Source organism: Anabas testudineus, chromosome 11, assembly GCF_900324465.2.
Source record: "Anabas testudineus chromosome 11, fAnaTes1.2, whole genome shotgun sequence".
Classification (NCBI taxonomy): domain Eukaryota; kingdom Metazoa; phylum Chordata; class Actinopteri; order Anabantiformes; family Anabantidae; genus Anabas; species Anabas testudineus.
In genome coordinates this window covers 7186362-7203919 of record NC_046620.1, presented here as the reverse complement: position 1 = coordinate 7203919, position 17558 = coordinate 7186362, and the positions used below count along the sequence as shown (strand labels likewise).

At 39.9% G+C, this 17558-nt stretch overlaps 1 protein-coding gene and 1 non-coding gene across 3 annotated transcripts in view; one reads left to right on the top strand and one right to left on the bottom strand.

Annotated features, from left to right (window-relative positions):
- The window catches only part of angpt1 (angiopoietin 1), a 91453-nt gene that overhangs the window by 45320 nt on the left and 28575 nt on the right, over positions 1–17558 (bottom strand). For both annotated transcript variants that reach the window (XM_026348762.1, XM_026348763.1), the window contains exons 3-4: positions 9340–9459; positions 452–1352 (exon numbers count right to left, since the gene is read on the bottom strand). In XM_026348762.1, coding sequence (XP_026204547.1) covers positions 452–847 — 396 coding nt within the window. In that variant the 5' untranslated portion in view covers positions 848–1352; positions 9340–9459. The remainder of the gene's footprint in view (positions 1–451; positions 1353–9339; positions 9460–17558) is intronic.
- On the top strand, positions 4336–4409 carry trnat-agu. The gene has a single exon. It is a non-coding gene; the product is annotated as a tRNA-Thr (tRNA).

The window sequence follows — 17558 nt, the reverse complement described above, 5'->3', positions numbered from 1 at the left end:
GTTACACAGTATGACGGGGAAAAAAAAGTTCAACTCTTAAGAAGCACATAAAGTCTGCTGGTAACAAACACATATAAACTGCTAGAAAACAGCAACAACACTGCTCAGTTTCGTCTGAGAGCCTCATCCAGAAATCAAAACAAGTTATCTAGTAAAGCCACAAACAGATGTTCTGCAGAGACCACACACCCACGGGAACACTAATATCTTAAGTAAGTTATTCAACACAACCGGTACAAAGTGTATAGAATCTAATGCAGTGATGCTGTAGATGAGATTCACTGACCAACGTCTCCAACATGGAACAGTCCCGTTCGTGATGATCAAACAGCGAAACAGAAGCAAATTCTGCTTCTTAAAGTCTTATAAAAGGATTTTTTCCCCAGTATATTTTGAGATACGTATTGAAATACTTTATGAGTTTAACATGAAACTCTAAGATCGTCCTTACCTTTTGTAGCCACTGCGTATAGTTCTCCATGATGTGCTCGAGCTGCTGGATCTTCTGGCTGGGAAAGTCTGGTTCAGGTGGTGGAGCATCCCTCTGGAGAGAGTTGGCGTTGTGCTGAGGGCTACTGGCTTTTGCTTCTCTGCAGGAGCCTCCTCCAGCTCCTTCTCCCTCTGGTAGGATGAACGTATAGGTGCACTGGCCATGCTGGATCTTATGAAAACGTCTGTTACTGTTATTGCTACTGCTACTTCCTCCACTACTACTGCTACTGCTGCTGCCACCTGTGCTGCTGGAGCTATCCGTCCCTTTCCTTTGCTCCCCTCCTCCGCAGCTCACAATGACCAGAAGAGCCGCCAGCGAGAGCAAGTGGCGGCCAAAATTGTAGCACAGCATCATATCAGCCAGAGAAACAGGTTGCAGGTATAGGTTCTTGTATCTTTAGGCACTTCTTCTTTGTTGGGCTGGATGTTTTCTTTTAGAAAACGGTGAAGAACACCGTTAGCATGAAACATGTATCATCCATCCTTACACGGGACCTCCAGCATTGAAAGCTACTGCAAAGTTTTTTATGGACACTTACACATGTTATGTTTCCAAAGTTCTTCTAAGTTTTTGTCCTGGCAGGAAAAGTTGCACACATTGCAGTGTGGCAGGTTATAAATCTTGATGTTCCTCCAGTAAATCAAAGCCAGACACAGGACTGCGTGCTTGCATTTATCAGTCTGTGCATTTAAAATAGGTGTGGGTGAGCTGGGATGGTGTCGTCAGACCTCCCCGGGTTCGTCTGCCTTCCCTTCCTCCTCTGCTCTCAGACTTAACGACTGGGGAGAGTGAGAGAGACGCTCACTCTGAAGAACAGCTCCAGGCTTCCAGCACACTCTGCGCCTGCCCCTTGCAGAGCCTGCAGAGGAATGTGCACGGACAAGTGTGTGTGAGTGTGTGTGTGTGTGTGTGAGAGAGCGTGTGAATGTGTGTGTGTGTGTGTGTGTGTGTGATCCTGGCAGAAAAGGGACCCCAGCATAGAGGATGTGCTTAGACTACGAGGATCATTTTACAGGCTCTCTGACTGCTGGTTCATGTGGTTGACCTGCCTTGTTCCCTGTGTGTTGTGTGAAACAAAATATTCATAGAAATGTGTTTGATTGACCTGCTCTTGGGATATTGATCTGCTCCCTACTGACAGGTGCTCACAAACAGGTATAGAGTCATACCTTCATTAGGTATAACACTCACATATAGTGAACATTTATGTCTTATATATGAGTTATATAGAGACATAATATTCATTGAAACCACACATCGCTTCTGTGACGTTCGTGTGGGGAGTGTGAGATTCATGCACTGGATTCAAATGATCACAGGAAATGATGTATGTAGAGTCAGTGCATGCACAGAACAAATGTAATGTGTACAGCGATTTATCAATAAGGCAGCAAATTGTCACTATACCATAACTAAGGAAATACACAAGCTGCCTGCGCTTGTCATCGACTACTGGCATTTACATTGCCCACAATGAAACTGTACCATGCCAGCAGCAGCTAATATTGTTTTCATGTGCTAGCCACAGATTAAAATTAGGAGGGGGCTCTGTCACACACAGCATACATTTCTATCTATATAGTGATCTGCAAAACATGCAAACAGAATTGATAATGTGTAAAAACTGTGAAATTCCTCCTTAAGGGTTATGACTTTAACAGTAAGGTGAAGCATTTCTTAGTCTGAGGCTTTAATTATTGGTTTAAACTGGAACTGAGTGAAATTTATAATCATTTTTCATCACTGTAACTCTGAAAATGCAGAACCAGTTCGATTTTCATATGACATTCTGTGCAGAGCTCTACTGTTTATTTCCTGTCTTTCATCCACCCACTATACGCTCATTACATGCGCTGTCGGCCTTCATTCGTTTCATATACAATACATCTCGATCACACACACCCTCTATTATTTTTTCACGGAAACAAAAGGGAAATCCAAGAATGAGCAGAGGAAGAAAGAATGTCTCTTCATCATCAGAACGTACGAATGAGCAGAGTGAGAACGCACAGCACTGAAAGGACCTGGCCAAAAGGTCAAGTCCTTGTTGTGGACAGTCCATTAAAATCTCAAATGTGGGGAGACACAGCTGTTTGAATTTTGGACAGACTTCAACATTCTTCTTTAGTGCAAAACCAACCCAAACGAACATGTCTCCTGAGTGTCAGTGTTTTTGTATGATGTACATACAGCATGGGAGCGGTTTTGTGTATGTTTACTGTCTATGCTTCATATGTTTATATCAATCTGCCTGCACATATAGTGTGTTTGCCTATACATGTCTGTATGATCCTGCATGTTTGTGTTTGATGGTGTGTGTGTGTGTGTGTTCAGTGCATGGGGCTACAAAAAGACCGGGCCTTCGGCCCCAAGATAACAAAACCCCTTGAATGATCCAGACTGGCCAATCTGGGCGCCAGAGACTTTGTCCAAGGGAAACTCAGTGGGAGATACTCGCCAACTCTGGGCAACTCTGGGTTCGCAAAATTAAAACTACACATAATTTCTGTGAACAGCGACACAAAATCCACTGATTCATAGAAGAAATCAGGAAGGCACATGTTACATCCCTCAGTGAATTATGACTATAAGCTGGTAGGTTTAGTACTTCTGGCTACAAATCATGACAGCTCTCAAAATGGCCCTAATACACTCCACTAAAAAAACATCTCAAGAGAATGTCTCAGCTAGGGTCCCAGAAATAGCCTTGAATATTAGCAATTCCTGAATTTCCTATGCTACAAAACGTATCAGTCAAGCAGTAATAGTGCCAAGCTACTTTTGGGGTATACCTGTATTTCTTTTCTTGCACAAAAAAAGAAATGTATGTAGACCTGAAACCCTTAAATGTTTGACAGCCACGAACTCCTAACCCTTGATGTTGGCCTTCTACTGTATAATAGGTTACAAGGGCAAGTCCTCACCTTTAGGAGGGCGAGCTCTCTGCTGCTGAGAGGATGTAGAATAAGTCTCGGTCAAATGAGCCTTTGGCAGCAGCTTTCCACATTAAAATATGTTCTGCAGCATATTTCTAGTTGGACATATTCAAAAAAAGTTACACGCTGCAGCTTTAAATACAGTATTACTGCATGAGCTACAGTATAAATGACACAGTGTGGGCCACAGCACAGTGGTGAAGGATTGTAACCAGGGGTCCATATTCTGTGGGTATTACATGAAAAGTTAATGCCTGATAGGAAATTGTGTACATATGCTTTCAATGAAATATGTGGAAAACCCTATTTTGCAACATTAAAATAAACATTCTCATATTTTGCTGGCTTGACTTTAACCAGCAGTAGCACTTATGAGGAAACACATGCTGTTTATATTTGTGTGCAACTGAATGGTGAAACCTCAGTTCAGAATTTTTGGAAGAAGAAAAAGAGTACATTTATTTGTTAACTCCCCTATGCTGTTCTCCACCAGTTTTTAATAAAGTGCAAAAATCGTTTTGTGTGACAGTCAAACTTTGTCATGTTTCATTCGTAAATATATGAGGACATTTTGTATAGTCCAACATCAATCATTAGAAAATTATGGCTGAAAATTCAAATGCATTGTCACATTGGAGAAGATGAGTGTGTGTGCTCAAAATATATATTCAAGCACAGAAGCTTCTCAACCGGAGAAGCTGAAATGGTTTATTCAAGTAATTTTGCAGGAAAAGTGATTCAAACTATCAATCATCAAAACAGTTTGTGATTAATTTTCTGTTGATCAATTAATTCATTAGTGTATAAAATATAAATTCTAGCAAAAACAAAACAGCCCAACAACCATTTAAACCTATTTAATGACCTTCACCAGCAACAATAATTATGACAAACTTGGTATCTAAGGGCGCTGTGGCTTAGTTGGTTAAAGCGCCTGTCTAGTAAACAGGAGATCCTGGGTTCAAATCCCAGCAGTGCCTTTTGAGGCAGCAGTAGCTCAGGTGGTAGAGCAGTGGTCTACAAACCCCAGGGTTCAACAAGACACAGAGACCCCAAAGTAGTAGCCCCGACATACACTATAGCAGCTGTCCAACTGCAATTTACACAAGGGGATCAATAGTATTCATTATTATTATTATTTTGCTTAAATAATAATTAACTAAATTGTTATTCAACTATAATACATTTACTTGCCATCAAACAATTTTGATCTATATTCTGTTTTATTGCTGGACAGACCACAGAAGAAGAACACACTGAGGCTTTTTTGCAGTTTGCCAAAGAGGCCAAAGCGTTCCGTTTGCCTCCAACGACAAACCACAGCAACAAATATAGTCGTGCTTGAATGATTCTAGCACCCTCAGTGTTTACTGGTCTCTTCCAACCAGGAAAATTAGAATTTGATATAATGGTTGCGTAACCAAGCCAAAAGCATGATGGCACCGCTTCATTCGCCTTCAGGCTTTTGTCATGGTAATGGTGATTAAAGTGTACACATACACTCAAACACAGTGTCATGGTAATGCTGAACTACTGCCAGCATCGCTAGCATTAAGTCATCAGCGGAGAACTCTATTTGCAAGTGCTAATGCGAGTCACTCTATTTTATTATTCTCCAGTTTGAGTCCAAGGCTGGTTTATCATATTCTGAGCTCCTTCTGAAACATCCACAGTCTAATCTGCAGGGACCTCGAGGGGACGTTCATCTAACACACAATAGCCTTATTGGCATTTGGCCGAGTGACGACTTGAGCTTTCACACTTGATGGTTCAAAGGTGAGTGGAATTATACATTTGTGTGTGCTCGGACTGGACTGGGGTTTTGTGAAGGACTCTCTGTCTGAGTGGATGTGCTGAAGTGCATATGTAGGGAGTTACACTGGTGGTAATAAGCTCAGGTTTTTAAGTCTGCTTACAGAAATCCTGTTAGAGAATAATACTAAGGCTCAGCCTACAACAGTTTTCATGACAAACAAAGGGATTAAGGGGAAAAGTGGACACAGCTGAGAATAGTGTTGAACACCGGCTCGTCTAACAAGGTTTGCTTTGCTACGCTCTCTGGAGAAAGGAATTAAAGTTAAATCCTTAATTCATCAAAAACCTATCCTCGATGAAAAAAACATGTCACTGAAATAAAATTCTTTGGTTGAGTGTTTTAGCCTTGGTGGTGTGGTTCACTAGAAGGATAATTTTTTTTGGCTTTTGCCTTTATTGATAGTAAAAGAGACCAGAGAAGACATGTGAGGATACAAGAGAGGAGGTACGACAACAGGCAACCTGTGTTACCTGTGTGCTTCTAGTCCACCATCATTTTGAGTGAAATATTTTACATTTCATTGATTTCATGCTCACATGCCTTTTGAGTTTGTTGACTTCCTTTATGACTGTCGTGTGATTTAACATTTGCAGATGGAGTGACACATTTTCTTGCTCCCACCAAGAAAAATTGCAATCACTTTGGTAACTCTGAATTTCATATCTGGAACCACTATCAGTTCAAATTGTTCATTTGGCCGTCCTGTCTTAGCATTAAACTTCACCTGCTCAGCATCAGTATGCTGGCACTGTCGTTGTGAGCATGTTAGCATGCTCATGACAATACTTAAAGGACTGCTTTAAGTATTGTAATACAGAGCTACCAGCATGACTATAAGCTCCTAGTCTTTTCATCATCTCTTCACTCAAATCTTTACTGACAATACAAACATAAATACACTGTACTCAGTGATAAAGTGTGTTAGATTGTCATCAGCACTGGCTCAGACTCATTTCTGCTGCAGCAACAGATGATTTGATGGACATCCTACACAAACCATTGTGACATGTGCCTGCCTGAAGCACTGATGTCATCACAGTGAGACCACTTGAAGAGTGACACCACAGAGCCATTAACACAAGGTGGCTGTCATTCTTCGTTATCCCACAGGCTCCCAAGTCTGTGATCACCACGAGCATGGCCTCTATCTCTTGTCAAAGCAGCCATGCCCAATCCCCATCCCAACTCAGTTCCTCCCATCCTCGACTCATGAAGTCAAGTTCAGACGGAGGTGAATGGAAAAGCAATGACGTTTCAGTCTGTCAGCATGACATTAAATCGTTTATTTCAGTTCTCAACGGAAGAGGTGTTTTTTTTCTCAGAAAGGTAACAAGGAGTTAAGCAAAAGGGGTCAAGGTTAGTACTCTCCTGTTGGTCCAGCAGCTGGGGGTATGGCACCATGGTAATACTACAAAATAAATAACAAACTGTCAGCAAACAATAGAAGCACACAAAGAGAGAAGGACATTTAAAAAATGTTGAGGGCTTTGGGTTCATTTGCATAAGCATATGTGGTTTAGACCCCATGCTTGTTTTGCCCCTGTTTCAGAAATTTATCATAACAGTTAAGTAAATTTCAAGTGCAAGTTGATGTGTGTATTTCTTAAGACATTCTGTATATTATTGTGTACTGCATGTTACTGACCCCATCTGATGTACCCTTTTCCAACTTCCCTCAACCTCCCACCCTCAAGTATTATCATGTGCTACCACACACTGTGCATATTTCTGTTTCTTTTTTGTCTGGTGCAATAATTTTCCATAAATCGCTGAGTTCAAATTTGTCACAATCAGCTTGATATGATGTTACTTGACGATGTTTTCAATTTGCCATTGTAAAGCTGACCAAGTACATATGAAAGAAATGCACAAAGTCTGACCTTTAGTATTGCTGCAATGTTTGATTGTTACAAAAACAACCAGGTCATTCAGTCTTTTTCATTAACAATAACTTTTTATTAAATTTCACTGTCCTTCCCACACAAACATGAGCATATACACTGACCCTCCAAAAAAAAAAAAAAAAAAAGTCATACATTCTAATATTTCGTTGGATCGCCTTCAGTTTTGATTACAACCCACATTCGCCATGGCATCGTTTCAATAAGCTTTATTATTCCGGAGCAGAGTTGCCTTAATTTTTCACTAAGATCTTGTATTGATGATGGGAGAGTCAGACCGCTGAGCAAAGTCTGCTTCAGCACATCTCAAAGATTCTCAATGGAGTTGAGGTCTGGACTCTGTGGTTGCCAAGCTATGTGTGAAAATCATGTGTCATGCTCCCTGAACTGCTCTTTCACAATTTAAGCCTGATGAATCCTGACATTGTTATTTTGGAATATGGCCATTGATAGAATAACCTGGTGATTCAGTATATTCAGGTAGGGTCAGCTGACCTCTTTCTTTGGACACATAACGTTTCTCAACCTAGACCTGACCAACTGCAGCAGACCCAGATCATAGCACTTCCCCCACAAGCTTGTACAGTAGGCACTAGTAATGATGGGTGCATCACTTCACCTGCCTCTCTTCTTATTCTGATGCTCCCATGTCTCTGGAACAGGACAAATCTGCACTCATCAGACCACATGACCTTCTTCCACTGGACAGGTCTTAACCCAGTTTTAGTAGTTTCAACAATCTCCTTAGATGACAATAATTTGACCCTTCTGAAACAGATTAACATCTTTTCCACAACCATAGGATGTGTTTTCTGACATGGTTGTTTAAGAAATAAGAAGCTACTCACTGCATCAGTTAGGGTTAAATAACTTGTTGCCAGCTGAAACCTAATCATCCATGCAGTAATTATCTACAGTAATATGAGGCTCTTACCTATTTGCTTAGTTAAATCCAGGTGGACTTTTTTTTTGGACGGGCAGTGTATTAGCAGGACGAATTGTTTTCATGGGCTCCATGAATACTCAAGAATGTGTGTTCAGAGCATTTTTGGAAGTTTGAAATATGACTGTATTGAGTACTTGTGGTCTGTCCTTTAAAATTGCGATCCTATGCAGCACACTTTTGTAGAAAGTGTAATCATATTATGATTATGTTGTGATGCAACATTATTTTCTCAAAGGACAAAGTGTTGCACTTTTAGTAGAAATAGAATTACAAGGAGGAGGTTGAGATGGATGAAGAGGGTAAAATGTGCAGGGCCGACAAACTACAGACCAGAGTCCCATGTCAGGTGGGGTTTAGGCAACAACAACACTTTGGTTAAATACTATGTGCATTGTGTGTGTGTGTTATTAAAAGCTTTAACAACACTATAGTTCAAAGCCAAATGTTGCGTGAATGTGTTGCTGTGTTTATTACTGAACACATCTGCATTTCATTGACAGCAAATATATTCCAGTTGCAAGTACATTCCCCACAAAAACATATCTGATTTTAGTGTAGTTGTATAGACACAGACTTTTTAGGAGCCTGTCTTGTTCTGTACACTTACTCATTTGTTAAATGCGTTCTCAGTGTCAATACTGAAAAATGTGTGATCCTGATCTTTGTGTGTTTAAATCATTTTAAAGTCAGTTTGAAGCATTACTAACTCTAGGATTCTTACCCATCACATTCCTCAGCCTTTAGCTAATATTCTCCACCGCTTGCTGCCACATCAGATAAGTGAAGTTTCACATTCTAGACAACACCAAGATGACACCTGAAATAAGCTGATGACAGCTGATACCACATGTTTCTAACAATGTATATATATATATATATATATATATATATATATATATATATATATATATATATATATATATATATATATATATATATATAGGAGGTAGGGAGGTAGGATTACACAATCAGATACTAGCTGTGATCAGAAAGACCCTGAGCTCAGCAAGTCTGAACTCAACAGACTGGTTTACTGCCATTAGCACATGTTACACTCCTTTGTTAGTAATTATGCCATACCATTATAAAACAATGGAACATGATCTGCTGTGGGTATTCGTTAGTGATAACTAATTTAGCCTCTCTACTTGAACCACAGTTTGACATCAATCATGGTGACGCTGATGGAGACGCTCTACATTGTCAGAGGAGACATACAGTAAGATGAGTTAAGTCTTCTTACTTACTCTGCTGAAAAAAACGTTGCTGGCAAGTGTTGCTTGCTCTCCTCATCTTAATGCTCAGCCAGTTTGCTGCCATTTGTCATGTTATATTTTCTTCTGCAGTAATGGGGCCACTCGGTCCTCCTAACACAGGGAGAGAGCATGACGTCAGTGCATGGTTATTTTCTTGACTTAACCTGCTTGAGGAATCAACAACACAAATGGAGTCACTGTGTAGGTGCAGCGTGTTTCACTTGAGTGAGCTCATACGTGCGAGGCCAGTAAATAAAGACTCACCACCAATTGCATGTTGCTTATCACATTTAATGACTCACACGCGCGGGCTGAGTAACAGTGTTGAAAATGGATGTCACACATAATTTGCCACAGATACATATCCTATATTTCATAGTCCTTTGTGTCTTTGTCTCTCTCTTTCCATTGGGATGATGCATTGCAGTCTATTAGGTGGGGATGAATGGGAAGGGGCTGCTTAAACCTCGGGCTTCACAACAGAGCCCACTCCCATCAGCTGACTCCTAATGTATTGCATGAACTATGGAGGGCAGGGAATCTGATAAGAGGTCTCATAAACATGAGCGGTGCTGCATGCTTTACTGTCCACCCCACCTACACCTACTCATAGCTCTGTTTGTGAATATTGTACAGAATGGTGAGGCTGACACCAGACAGAGCGGGGTTTTGTCGATTCTGCCTCAGCTTTAATCCTTTAATGGACCTGAGGTGAGTTTGGTGAGAGCCAAAGAATGTTTTTTGCCGTGTAATGTAGGAATATGGAGACTCTTGAGAGAAGATGGATCATTAACGTTACAATACCGGTCTCGATGCAACATTCATCTTCAGTGCTGCGTTATCTGCTAGCGATGAAGTGATAGAAAGTTAATGCAGTTTACTCGCCACAAACACTAATGCTTTGATTCAATAAATAACGTCAATGCATGGTGGGAAAGTTATGGGAGCCAGCCTACTACAATAAGTCACAGGTGGAAGAAGGCACTGAACAGATTCTACATATGTTTTTACAGTTTATTTGTGTTTTTGGTAGTAATCATTAGTAATCAAGATATCGCGTGAAAAACATTTTTTTGTTTGTTTTAATAAACTAACAGAACAAAAATAAACCGACTACTGTGAGAAAAAGATCATACATACTAGAACTGTGACAGTTTTCATGTTCCATGTGTTGAACACATAAATATTTGTGATTAAAGTAATCAGCTGCACATAAGCCAACAAACTCCATGGGACCAATCATGCTAATCCGTCTTTCATGTTTGCAGACACAAACAGAAGCTTTTGCATCTGTTTACCATCTCATCCTCATTTGTTTTTGGACGAAGTAATACTCACTTCTGGTTAACCAGAACGTGGAGAAGACATTTGTTTAAACGTAGGGATGATGTTTAGTTATTAGGCAGATAATACTCTCATATTCCTTTACTTGAAGGCAGGGCAAAAGGATATTCTTTTCCCTTGTTAAATGAGTCCGCATGTGCAGATTAAGCTATTACTTGGCAATTTAGCTAACGCCTATTGTGTTATTGTGCTTCTAGCCAAAATTTTAAAACTACATTAGTCACATAATTATATGTTCCTCATGTTCAATGTGGCTGTTCTGCATGCATTTGGTTTGGTTTTGTTTTTTAAATCAGACATAACCTTCATCAAGTGTAATGTACCTGCACTGGCGTAAGATTAATTGTGAGAAACATTTACATGCATGTGAACGTTCTAAGCATTTTAGGTGATTTATAAATAACACATTCAAAGTGATTAATTGATCATTTGTCTTCTGTCTTATTCTTGTTCTCCTTTCCTCTCCCTTTCTTCTTCACACACCCATGATCTGTTCTCAATTTTATCATCTACAGCTGAATCACCTGATAACAACACAAATTGACTCTGATGTTTCTGTTCTCTGCAGCGCTGACGTTATTCAGCTGCTTGTTCCATGTTGATGCCAGTGATGCCTCTCAGTGTTACGGTCATCTACTGTAGTTGCATTTGGTTCATCAGTTGCATTGTTAAGTTTCTACCTTCAAACTTATTTTGATTACCATCAAGTGCTACAAAAAGGGGTTTGTTGATTTCTCCAGTTATATAACACATTTCTGTTCATTTTCTTCTCATGCCTTCTTAATATTACTTCATATTACTAATCTACCAATAATGCTCTGAGACTAAAAGGTCACTCAAAGCTAAATTCTTCACCAAAAGCAAATTATATTTGTCATCACCTGGTCAGGTGAACTGCACAGTGTGCTGTCATCACCTCAGAATCACTGGCTTAGCTTAAGTTACACAAAGTTTGATGAATGTGATCCAATATGAAAATATGTTTATATAAAATATATATTTCCACATTTCATATGTTGAAGTCTCAGTAAGTTTTGTGTTTGCACTGCTTCACATAATAAAGAAATGTCACCACACAAAAGGAGACTGTTGTCAGGAAATAATTGCTGCATTTGACCTTTTTCCTCATTTTCACATCTCACTCAGTAATTTGAAGGAATTAGGCTGTTTTGCTTTTGACTCTCATTGCCTTTCACCACATTTGTGACCCATAAATGTAACACAAAGGTTTTCTGTTTTTGTCTCCAGGCTGTAATGTGACTATGACACAAGTTCACTGTGGATAGACTGAATGAAAAATAGCACATAAACGATCCACATCTTCTGGCAAACAGTATCTCATCATCAAACTTTGATTAAAATTGCCAAACTCTGTTGCCAAGTGCATCTTACTTTAAGCGGCCTGAGTCACACGTAAACATCCACAAGTTGATTTGCTTCAAAAGAGACATTTACTGCTGCTCCTGATTAATATTCAACACAAAAACATTGGACATCTACTACAGCGGCCTATTAGATGCTTTAACAGTTTAGGGTAGTTATCTAGTTGGTGACCACCCATTTCTGCTGTGATAGAGCTGCAGTGCTTTTCTGCTGAGTGGTGCCAAGTCTGCTACTGTGCCAAAATTTGATTTATAACACTTTGAAAGGATATGTTTTACTCTTATAAGATCGTATTTTTATGACAACCATATGGAACCCAACAGATATGACCACACCCCCATGCTCGCTCATAAAGTTAAATATCACTGAGCCAAAGCAATTAATTTTCATCTGTTTGCCACAAAGTTGATGTTACGCAGTGCTTCTCTTAGATTTAGAAAGTGCGTGAGATTGTGTGTAATGTCAAGCTCTGAATAAATAAATAAAACATATCACTAATGTTGATATCCCTTCTTGCTGTTCCTGACAAGGTCCTCTGATAACTGGAGGCATTTATAGACTTCAATTATAAAACAGGAAGAGGGAAAAGGGAGAAAGAAAAACATTCACCCTAATGTAAAATGAGAATTTTCACCCAAGAGAAGCGGAGAAGCTTTTCTATTTTCTCTGAATATGGAAACGGCTCATTCGGCATCATGGCGTCACTGTCTGGCAACGCTTGCCTCCACCGTTAGGAACACAAAGAGGTCAGGGGAGTATGTGACAGAGTGTAGTGTGCACTTTAAACACCTCACAGAAAGCAGGGCTATTAGCTGCCTAATAAAAGTGAAATAGCAAAAGCGTGCCTCTAACATGCCTCACAGCGAACTGGCACTGGTTCACCTGGTGATTTGGGTGGGCACATTGCAGTGATCTGTTGGAAATATTGCCTGTGCCACAGACCAGAGCTTCATATCGCTCTCCACACTTTACGGGCAGAAACGCTTTAATTGCTTCTTGAAGGTGAATTCCTCGGCTGCTGAACAGAAACAAATGTCTCATTAAACTGTCATGATTGATGAATTGATTCCTGTAAATCTGGGTAATTTGCAGTCACGTGACTGATAAATTGACCTTATCGGTTTCAAGTGAGGAAATTAGATGGAAGGTGGAGAAGTGGTGCAAACTTGGCCACGCTGTGCACGTGTTTACCAGAGGTCTGTCTCATTAAATAAAGCCAGAAGTGCACCAATGGTTTACACCACGTCTCTTGTTGTACGGGTCAGAGGGCCAACATTAAACACAATCAATGACTGGCCTTCATGTCTCGCCTCCAGGACACACCAGTGAGCGCTTGTAGCGCTTATTTGAGTATGTGTCTACGAACTTGTCACGGACTGAATCTGCTATTACAAGTAAAAATAAATGGAAACTAATTAAGCAAATGGGGAGCAACAGCAACACCACATGGTACATGACCTCTCTGACACCGGGGTTTGACCAACTTGCCGATGTCTATGGTTCTGTTTGTTGCTTCTAGTGGTCTAACAGTTGACAGAACTGGGGCCTGGAGGTGCACGGAGCTTCCTATTTTTTTACAGATGGGCAGACAGCTGGGACATATTCCCTGCTATCCTTACTATGCCCCAGTGAGAGCAAAAGTAAAAAGTCGAGTTATAAAAACTGTTGACAGAGTCTGGAATTCATCAGTAGTAGGGAACTATTTCTTCTTCTGAAGCTTGGATTCAGGTTCATTATTCCTTTATTTCCAGGCATATTGCCATTGACATGTATTTTAAATGCATAATTGTATAATTTGTTTTGTCTTAAAGGAATAGGCTGACACAGCAGCGGGTTGGCACACAGCATCTGAGCACAAAGACAAATCCTCTGACGTTCTGTTAAATGTGGTCTGGTGATGTCATGCAGTCACAGTGCTGACTTGATATCAGTTTTTAACTAAGATGCACTTTTTGATCTCTGCTGGGCTTTAATTTGAAGCATTATCATAACTTAGGTTGTAGGTCGGATGGGAAACGGTTCTCTTTCATTTAGCATCTATAGCAGGAGTCAGTGTTAACCATCGCATTATGTTATTGAATATATTTGGCAGCATAAAGTTTATAGTGTGACAAACTCTAAAAATGCACCGGCCATTGGTGTTTTTGAAACTGTACCCTGAGACACCCTTTAACTTTTGTCCTAAAAAACACTTTGCAGTGATCATCTTTAGTCCCTGTCAACATAGAGGAATTCATAGTCTGTCACTTGTCAAACATACAAAAATATTCTTACACTTGAAAGAATCGTATCATTTGGCCATACAACATTTGTCATAAGTCTTCTTAATGATGCCAGATTCCACGATTTCTGTGGTTTATCTGAGAACACGGATCACATGTGCGTCCACCCAGACCTTCCCCACAGATGATTAGCATTAAATGTGTGTGGTATTTTTAGAATATCTATAGCTTGTTTATCAGATGACACCACACAGGACACTGGAATCTAGCCAGCCTTTCAGCACTACATCCAGCCCTTGCTGCTTTTAACATGCTAGCCCCCCCACACCCCCTTCATTTTTCCCCCTGTGATGAAGGAGAGATTCAGTATTAAACACCTACATATGCTGCGCTCTATTTGCCAGCAAAGCTTTCACGCATGGCCCAGAATGATGGTTTCTCTAGAGCTTATTAAATAGTTGGCCTGTCAATGCCACTTTTGAGATCTTATGAGCACCTTTCTCTCTTGGATCTCCAAACAGAAGAGGAGGACAAGTGTAAATACTGGTGATGACTACAGTTCTCTGCAGATGCTGTTGCAGGGTGGGCCAGCTTGAGAGGTTGATGACCCAGCTCTTTGGCAACGCCACACCAGGACCATCTCATGCAAACATAAATCAGCTGTCCCTCTTTGATTCAGAATATGCTTTTGATTTTAGTAATATAATGTCCTTCTGGGGGTTTCTGCATGATACCACAATAATTTATTTGCAGAGCAAACTGTTAACATTATCTAAAAATGTTATTTTAATGAATGACTAACTGTGTTGTCAGTGTGTACCTTTGTGGGGTTTTAAACAGCCCACGAGGGAGCGACTGTGCAGAGATATTGTTACATTAGACCTCTGACCCCTAAGAAATGATGTGGTCATCATTGTGATCTAAATAAGAGGAAAATAAAAACACAGAAGACTGACAGAGCCCAGCTTTGTACAATTTGGCTCCTCAATCACAGAATACAGCTTTTCAGTCGAAAACTTAAGTTAGTTTGTGGGAAACTGGCTCAAATCCTTCAGTATTGTGCAAGTTACAAAAACATCTAAAATGACTAAAGGCTAAATGTTCGGTTCACAGAAAGAGGTGAAAAGCTAAGGCCTAAATAATGATCAGGCTTGGAATTTGTATATCTGACTTCCAGTTTGTGCCATGGAAGGTTTTTTCTTTCTTTTTATGCAAATGTAATGCTGTTTGTTTTTCCTCTTAAGTTGGTATATTTTATAATCGTAGCCAAAACCAACAATTACTGCTCACTTTACCCGGCGACACTTGGCTCAACTTTTGACCCTGTTAGACCACATTAACATATTTCATTTTTTCTGTTCAATGTCATTTCATGTGAGAAAATCAATGTACCATACAACTAGCATGTTGCTTATTAGAAACAGGGAGTTAGCCTTAAGTCTTACAAAATGTTTTTTCTTTAATGGTAAAAAAAATAGGAAACAAAATTGCTGAGAAGTACATTATAGATTTCCTCCACTTACTTTAGTGAATGCTGTAGTTGAGGCAATATTAGCATAATAGCCCTTAACCAGAAGAAGCACACATAAAATAAACATTACATAGGGCTTATATGCATTTGAATCATGCTTTATTACAAAATTCCCTGATGATGCTCTTTGCAGTTTTTCTCTGCTGACACCCTGCATGCTTTTCCCATGGCCATGTATAGAGCTGAGCAATAAAATTATTAAAATGTAATTATTCTTCCAAATAATGAGTTGGATTGTGGCTATTCTAGGTTGAAGTCTAGAAGAGGGTTGTGAAGCACATGCAAACCCATTATGATCATTCACCTGTACAAATGTACATGGCTGCACTGTTAAATTGTGTATTTAATTGTGAAAGGACAAGACAGAGCATCAGTACATGGTGTGTAGGGCTGTCAACACAGCATTTAGTGAATGTGAAACTGCCGCAATAAACAGTTTCATTATAACACATTACGAGAAACACATTGACTCACCATGAGGCATACCAGATACAGTAGTTGTTACACTTTATGAATGTAAATACAGAGGCTTCAGGTGCAAACAACAACAACAGAGAGGCCAGATTAGACTGTTCCAAGCCTAGCAAAAACAGCCTGACCAGGTGTGGAATAAGATTTTTTACATGAAACCAAGATGGAGAATGGAGAATGGAGAAGGAAAAGAACATCTTGTGATCCACAGCATAACACATCATGAGAAGAGTGTTATGGCATGGACATGTACGGCTCCCAAGGTAACTAAATAGAACAGCTTTGAACTTACTGACGACAAGACTGAAGGCAGAGAGGCCCAGCTGCAGTAAAGGCCTGGAAGCATCTTGTAGGAAGAGACTCAGACAGGTACTGACTAAGTATTGAAGGCATACTTACGATTGTAATTATGTTTGTTTCATTACTTACATTAATTACAAAAAATGACTGTATACGAAGAAAAAAATAGAAAAAAAAAAGATCCAGGTTAAAAATAAATAAATAAAGTGTTGTGCAATTAAGTGGTGTAAAAGACAAGGCTGGGCTGCACTGACATGGCGTGTAGTCACAAGCACCCTCTTGTGATATCACCACAGCCTTCCTGTCACCTCGGAGCTGTTCAAACAGCAAGATGCAATCCAGCTTCTGCCTGGAAACTGAGAAATGTGATCCAGCGCTGGCACTGCTGCCAAGCTCCAGCATTTGGTCTTTGCTGTGGTGATAATGTGCAGCCTCAGTGGTGCTTTGGGCAAACTTTGTGATTATAAAGGGTACAAGCTTTATCTCAAAAACTAAATACACGTCTGAGATAAGGGTGCTGAAGAAGTATTCAGATGCCACACTGTAAATAAAACTCCAACACAAGTAAAAGTCCAACGTGCAGGTTTGCACACATGACACAGTGTACACTGTAAGAAATGAGGGGCCACCATGTGCAGCTTTTGTTCCATGCAAAATGCAGTTCAAACCCTCAATTTTGTAACTTTCTAAATGAGATCTAACCGTGTGGTTATCACTTTTATTTAATCTGCCATCCCCTAGTACTGTATAAACTACTTTGTTACTACATTATAGTTGTCTGACTATAATATCATACAAAGAAATGTGTCACTGCTGAACACTGCTTTCTGTATTATGCTCAATTCTGTTCTGTTGTAATGTTTCTAAATGTGCAAAGCAGGCTGTCTATCCCTTGTCCATGCATGCATTTGTGCATGTTTGCATCCTCACTTAGCTGTTCGATAAGATAAATTAAATTA